The 7,353-nt window shown below is 31.8% G+C and overlaps 1 protein-coding gene across 2 annotated transcripts in view; it reads left to right on the top strand.

Moving 5' to 3' along the window:
* Positions 1 to 1,925: 1,925 nt before the first annotated feature.
* LOC116852677 (protein twist-like) overlaps positions 1,926 to 7,353 on the top strand; it is a 19,986-nt gene continuing 14,558 nt past the window's right edge. For both annotated transcript variants that reach the window (XM_032833253.1, XM_032833254.1), the window contains exon 1: positions 1,926 to 3,070. In XM_032833253.1, coding sequence (XP_032689144.1) covers positions 2,101 to 3,070 — 970 coding nt within the window. In that variant the 5' untranslated portion in view covers positions 1,926 to 2,100. The remainder of the gene's footprint in view (positions 3,071 to 7,353) is intronic.

Raw genomic sequence — 7,353 nt, 5'->3', positions numbered from 1 at the left:
ATATATATATATATATATATATATATATATATATATATATATAGAATTCTATGCAACCAATACAGTGTAAATTTTGCAGAAAACAGTATTCTTGTCGATCAAGTATAACATCCCCTTAAAAACAATGAAGAAAAACTCTATTCTTTGAACATAGCTAAATCATTCACTGAGTCATTGTCTCTGAATTTTTTAAGAAAATGCGAACTATGGGAAAAACACTTTTTTTCTCGTATTGTTGCGTTAGGAAACACTGAACAATGAGTTGCAGGATGAGTTATGCAGTCCAGATATACAAGGTATATACAAGGTGTTGCACTTACATACAGGTCAGTACGACGGGTTGCCGTCGGTAGGTGTGTTTTCTTTTCTATGAATTTTATTGCGTTTAATTGCGCGCGTGACAATTTTGCCAAGGTCTACTATGCACCCCGAGGCAATCCATCGTACTGACCTGTATGTAAATGTAACACCTGTACACCAGAGTAGTCTAGGGCTAATAGTCTAAGGCTAGTAGTTTATTCGCTTTAAAATGAATACAATTCTAATGATCTTGACCTTGACCTTAACATTGTCAAAAACACTCTTTTAACAAGGGACACTATTTAAGTGTGAAAAATCGTCAATCTTGAAGCCTTGTAATTTTCATGATAATATCCTAATATTTAAGCGACGATTTTTTTCTTTGTACTTTGAAATATGCCCTTTCAAAATCTGGAAACTTTTTTCGATTATTTCTATTATCAAAAAAGATATGCATTTTTAAAACTATTATGATAAAGTGACGTTTCCATAGTATTTATGAGTAATTCTAATGTTTCAACATGTCTTTATTATGTGATGCTTATTATGATTTAATTCTAATTCTTAATAAATATATGTGTTTATCAGTCTATTAACAATCGGGAAAAAAGTCAAAATACGGTGATTTTTATCGGAGTTATAATAAAAAAAGTAGCTGAGGCCCTTCAGATCCCAGTGTAACATCTACGTATGCGAAAAATAAGTGTGTACTCTACTGAAAAATTTTTGTTAAGATGACAATAGAATTCCCAATTCAATTCTCAGTTGAATTTTCAATTGAATTCTCAAATGCGGTTTCCGCAAAATTTCGCATGTAAGATCTCAATTGAGATATTTGTATCTAATAGAAATAATTTATTGAAAATATAATGAACTTTTGCTGAAATGCGTTTGAAAAATATTTACAATTTTGACCCAATTTTCATTAAAATTTCATTATAATTTCATTAATATTTCAGTAATATTTCAGTAAAAATGTAGAAAAATTCAGTAAAAAATCATTATTAATTAAAGTAGATCGAGAAAAGTATAACGAAGTATTATTTTATCTAAATAATAAAAAAACTGGCATTTCATATTTTGTGTCGTTTCATTTATTCGTGAGATTCGCGTGGGATTCGATCCCTTGTCACACGGTCATCATCTTTAGATGACTATGTGCTGTTCTCATACCTAAACGATCGTACGGGAACTGGTGATGGCAATGCACTGTAACGATATCGTGGTGATTGTATTTACAATATATTCTTATAGCGTTTAAAAATGCAATGACATATTTGTCGGTAAATGTTTCAAAGGACGTAACAATCACAATGCGATTAATATTGATACAATGTTGTATAACTAATTAAATTTAAACATACCACGTGATCGCAAAAGAGAGAGAAAGAAGGAATATTTGACTTCCTAAACTAGGTTCCTGCCTTAAATGGGCAGATACTAACTGACAACAGGATGTTTTGAAGATAGATGACAAAGGATGAATAAAAGAAACTCGACATAGGAGAGGGAAATACCAATCGTCATTTAAGGTTAAAACTTAGGAGGGGGGCTCCATGTAGGCAAAATGAATGTAGAGAATCTTCAGCGTTCAGTAAAGCTTTAATAGCTAAGCAGTATGGTTATGAACGCATAATCAGGATTAATTTTTTAAAAATTTACGGAAAAAACGGAAAAAAATTTAATTTGTGCTGAAAGTATCACTACATATGTTTTGACGTAATATTGATTTGTATTTTTGTCGCGAAAAAGAAATTAATCACGATTTAATTTGTGTTTATAAGAAACGTCGGAACAATTATGCGAGATAATAGAAGCCAATATGTGCAGTCGGATAATACGCCATTCAGTTATAATTTGTATCCTGTAGCGCATGTGACTCCTGTGCAAAGATCTTCGGAGAACGAAGTGCAACACGCCAAAGAAATCAATGTATCTCTATTGCCTATTGGAAACATACCATCGTTACCGTCGGAATTGTCGCCAGACCCTATATCTCAAAATCAGACACAATCTTGTGACAATGACTTCTACTGTATGAATAATGATAATACTAATACTAATACTAATACTAACTTATGGTACGATACTTATGATAGTTTTACATCAACGGCCAACTGTGACAGCATTACCAAACCAGCATTAAATGTGTTCGAATTAAATTGCCGGCTGAGAAACTTGGCGGAAAATTTCGATTTGCCGAATTATTATCAGTCAGCACATCTTTACTCGTTTCATCAACAGCATCCCGACCAGACTAGTTATCAACAACCGCTTAATACGAATTTGGAACAGACGTACAATAATTCTCATCATCATTCTTCGGAAGAACTGAAATATAAGAAAGAGCAGGTGGCCGATCAGAGCGGTGTCTATCAACAGGCGAAGCTTGATGGATATGCGACGAAGCTGTGTTCAAACAATAATTACACAGCGGAAAATGTTAATTCGCCTTCAGAAAGTGATAAAAAATTGACCACCATTGATAGCAATAAATCTAAGAGCAAAAGGGCTTACCGGAAAAGAACTAGAAAATACCAGGAAAATAAGATGAAAGAAAAGGAGAGTGAAGATCAGCGAGAGGTAACGAATGCTAAAGAACGTCAAAGAACACAGAGTCTCAATGAAGCATACGACAACTTGAGGAAGGTCATACCCATAATAAACAATAAATTTAGCAAAATGGATACGTTGAAAACAGCTAGAAAGTACATTGAATTTCTGAAGGCAATATTACACTTGGATAAGGATGACGACCCTCAGAATCTAGGTAATTATATTATCTAAGTTATTATATATAACTAAGTTATTATATATAATTTTGAATTAGAAGACAATAAACTCCCGATGAAAAATTTTTCATGCAAAATTTTGTATGAAATTTGTTTATACATAATTATGTATAATTATATATAATCATATAAAATTATATATAATTATATATAATTATATATATAAGTAGAATGTATAAACATGAATGGACAAATTTGATACATAATAATATATAATTATATATAATTATATATAATTTTATATAATTTTATACGATTATATATGAAAAATTTTTCATTGGGCTTTATAAATATAGATTTCGAACGCTTATCATCACTAGTCATCGCTATCTCATTGCTGAGAATCGTGATCGTAAACTAATTTTCTTCAATCTTTCCGATCTTGTGCTTTCAAAATAGAGTCATGAAACGTATTTTCGGTTATTTTTTATATGTCAATCGTCTATCGTGTAGGTAAACTTAAGGATAGGAAAAAGCTAATCTGAGTTCAAGCACGGACGTAGTAGTGTTATATTACCTAAATTGGTGAAACCTTCCTTTGTTAGGAAATAAAGTATTTTATTAAAAAATAAAATCTATAAAATATCATCAAACGTTTCGGTTCAGCCGTGAAACCTCTTCAGTGATAAAAAAACATACAAAGAAAAAGTCTCGATGCTAATACAGAACGCAAATTACAACTAATAATATCGAACTTGGATGCTCACGAAGAACATAAATAGTTTTTTAATATTACAGTCGACAAAAACGCTCACAATCAGTTCTTAATTCCTTGTTCATACGTGTATAGTATGCTGCGGTTTTTGTCTAACAAAAAGTAAAAAGAAAAGAGTCTGTAGAAACTAAAGGATACAGTAAGAAAATTAAATAGAAAATTTATAAATTACCTTAAAATCAGATTATAGTTTAAACCAGTTTATATGGAACACAATTGTCGACGATAATATTATCAAGTGTAGGAATGTAAATTACAATCATTTTATATACACAAGCAAACGAAGTAAGAAGAGGCGACTACGGAAGAGAAGAGAAAACGAACATCAGCCTATCAAAACAAATCGCAATAGCTATTGCCAAGATATTCTGTGTCTTTTTGCGAATTTAATTCTTTGTTTTGAAGACCGATGTAAATCATCTCGACTACTAATCGTTTGATGTAAAAACGTTCTTTATGCAAGACTTTGATGTGTTCCCAATCAAATTCATGATTTAAATTAAAACAGTGTTCTTGGACGGCCGTCAATTCCACCGTTGCACTTCTTGGAACTTTCATATATTCAGAAACCCGCGTAGAAAGTTTTCTACTAGTCTGTCCGACATAAGATGTCTCACAATTACTGCATTGCAACTTATAAACGATGTTGTTATAGAGTCCAAACGGAAGCCTGTTTTTATGTTCTCGAATCATATCCGTTAATTTATTTGCGCAGGAATAAGAAATCCTTGTCGAATCATTTTTAAAAATCTTTGTCAGTCTTCCCGAAATCCAGCCAAAAAATGGTATTGTAAAAAATTTATTTTTATTTTGGACAGAGGTTGTTAAGACTGTTCTTTTATTTTCCAAGTCATCCCTGCTGCTCTTAATAAGAAAAGTCAATCTGCGTTTTAATGTTCTAAAAATCAAGTCAATTGGATAGTTATTGTTTATTAGAGTCAATATAATAAAATCTAAATTTTTCTTATGAAAAGAAGGATGACTTAGAAAAAACATCCTATCCACGAGGCCAATAATTGTCTCTATCTTATGTTGAGTGGGGTGAAAGGACATAAAATTTAAGTATCGATCCGAATAAGTAGGTTTGTGATACCAGTCAAAAATAATTGTGTTGTTACAAATTAAAATATTGGTGTCTAAAAAGTTAATAGCCCCTTTTACAATTTTGCAGTTTTTTTACATAAATTCTTATATCATAAAATTCCGCCAGCGAAAAGCAGGATCGATAATAATTTTGACCTATTAAGTTAAGAATCTTTCTTATAGACATTTTGAAGAACATCATACACTTTTATCTTTAACTATCTCTTTATTTATTAACATCCCGCTCGATCTGACTATTTCTTCAGTTGACAAACGTTGGCACTACATTTGTGATTCCACTAAAATTCCTCGTAGAGAATTTCTGCTAGCTTTGAAATTCGTACTAAACTCTACATATTTCACTTTTAATAATAAATTTTATAAACAGACTTTTGGTAGCCCTATGGGTTCTCCTTTGTCCTCTATCATTGCTGATTTGGTTTTACAAGACTTAGAGGAAAGGGCTATTAGTATGATTCCTGTGACGTTGCCTTTTTATTTTAGATATGTTGATGACATCCTTTTAGCGGCTCCTCAGAAGCGCTAACGCATGTTTATTAACGACATTCTGCGTATTTTCAATTCTTTTCACACGCGTATGCAATTTACGATTGAGATTGGACATAACAGTATTAACTTTTTAGACACCACTATTTTAATTTGTAACAACATAATTATTTTTGATTGGTATCACAAACCTATTTATTTGGGTCGATACTTAAATTTTATGTCCTTTCACCCCACTCAACATAAGATAGAGACAATTATTGGTCTCGTGAATAGGATGTTTTTTCTAAGTCATCCTTCTTTTCATAAGAAAAATTTAGATTTTATTATATTGATTCTAATAAACAATAACTATCCAATTGACTTGATTTAGAACATTCAAACGCAGATTGACTTTTCTTATTAAGAGCAGCAGGGATGACTTGGAAAATAAAAGAACAGTCTTAACAACCTCTGTCCAAAATAAAAATAAATTTTTTACAATACTATTTTTTGGCTGGATTTCGGGAAGACTGACAAAGATTTTTAAAAATGATTCGACAAGGATTTCTTATTCCTGCGCAAATAAATTAACGGATATGATTCGAGAACATAAAGACAGGCTTCCGCTTGGACTCCATAACAACATCGTCTATAAGTTGCAATGCAGTGAGGCATCTTATGTCGGACAGACTAGTAGAAAACTTTCTACGCGGGTTTCTGAATATATGAAAGTTCCAAGAAGTGCAACGGTGGAATTGACGGCCGTCCAAAAACATCGTTTTAATTTAAATCATGAATTTGATTGGGAATATATCAAAGTCTTGCACAAAGAACGTTTTTACATCAAACGATTAGTAGCCGAGATGATTTATATCGGTCTTCAAAACAATGGATTAAATTCGCAAAAAGATACAGAATATCTTGGCAATAGCTATTGCGGTTTATTTTGATAGGCTGATGTTCGTTTTCCTTCTCTTCCGTAGTCGCCTCTTCTTACTTCGTTTGCTTGTGTATATAAAATGATTGTGATTTACATTCCTACACTTGGTAATATTATCGTCGACAATTGTGTTCCATACAAACTGGTTTAAACTATAATTTGATTTTAAGATAATTTATAAATTTTCTATTTAATTTTTTTACTGTATCCTTTAGTTTCTACAGACTTTTTTCTTTTTACTTTTTGTTAGACAAAAACCGCAGCATACTATACACGTATGAACAAGGAATTAAGAACTGATTGTGAGCGTTTTTGTCGACTGTAATATTAAAAAACTATTTATGTTCTTCGTGAGCATCCAAGTTCGATATTATTAGTTGTAATTTGCGTTCTGTATTAGCATCGAGACTTTTTCTTTGTATGTTTTTTTATCACTGAAGAGCTTTCACGGCTGAACCGAAACGTTTGATGATATTTTATAGATTTTATTTTTTTAATAAAATACTTTATTTCCTAACAAAGGAAGGTTTCACCAATTTAGGTAATATAACACTACTACGTCCGTGCTTGAACTCAGATTAGCTTTTTCCTATCCTTAAATTTATATTCTTTTGTGAGTTCGTTTTTTTCTAAATACCTATGTAGGTAAATGTCTTTTGTCTCTGCGTTCACTACATTGCCAGAGATTATCACCCACATAGCACGAATGATGACTTCTGCACACAGGACGCGGCAAGCATTATCGCGTCCTATGTGCAAGAGCCATGACTGCCGACTAATAGTCGACTTTTTTTAGTCAACATTAAGTCGACTTTTTAAAGTCGACGTTTAGCCGTCTTTTTCTAACATAGCTTTTTGTCGACTTTAACTATCGTCTATAAGTTGACTTAAACGATCTACAATGAGAACTTAAGCCATAAAACTTAAGCTTTAAGCCTGAAGCAATAAGAAATCGACTAATTACAGTCGATTATTTTCCTTATATTTAATTATGATTGGTTAATTTCTTACAGCTTCAGGCTTAAGGGCCTTCA

The sequence above is a fragment of the Odontomachus brunneus genome, unplaced genomic scaffold, assembly GCF_010583005.1.
Source record: "Odontomachus brunneus isolate Ranch 3 - 2012 unplaced genomic scaffold, Obru_v1 Obru_scaffold_248, whole genome shotgun sequence".
Taxonomy (NCBI): Eukaryota; Metazoa; Arthropoda; class Insecta; order Hymenoptera; family Formicidae; genus Odontomachus; species Odontomachus brunneus.
Note: the sequence above shows the minus strand (reverse complement) of the source record. Positions and strands in the feature narration are given on the sequence as shown.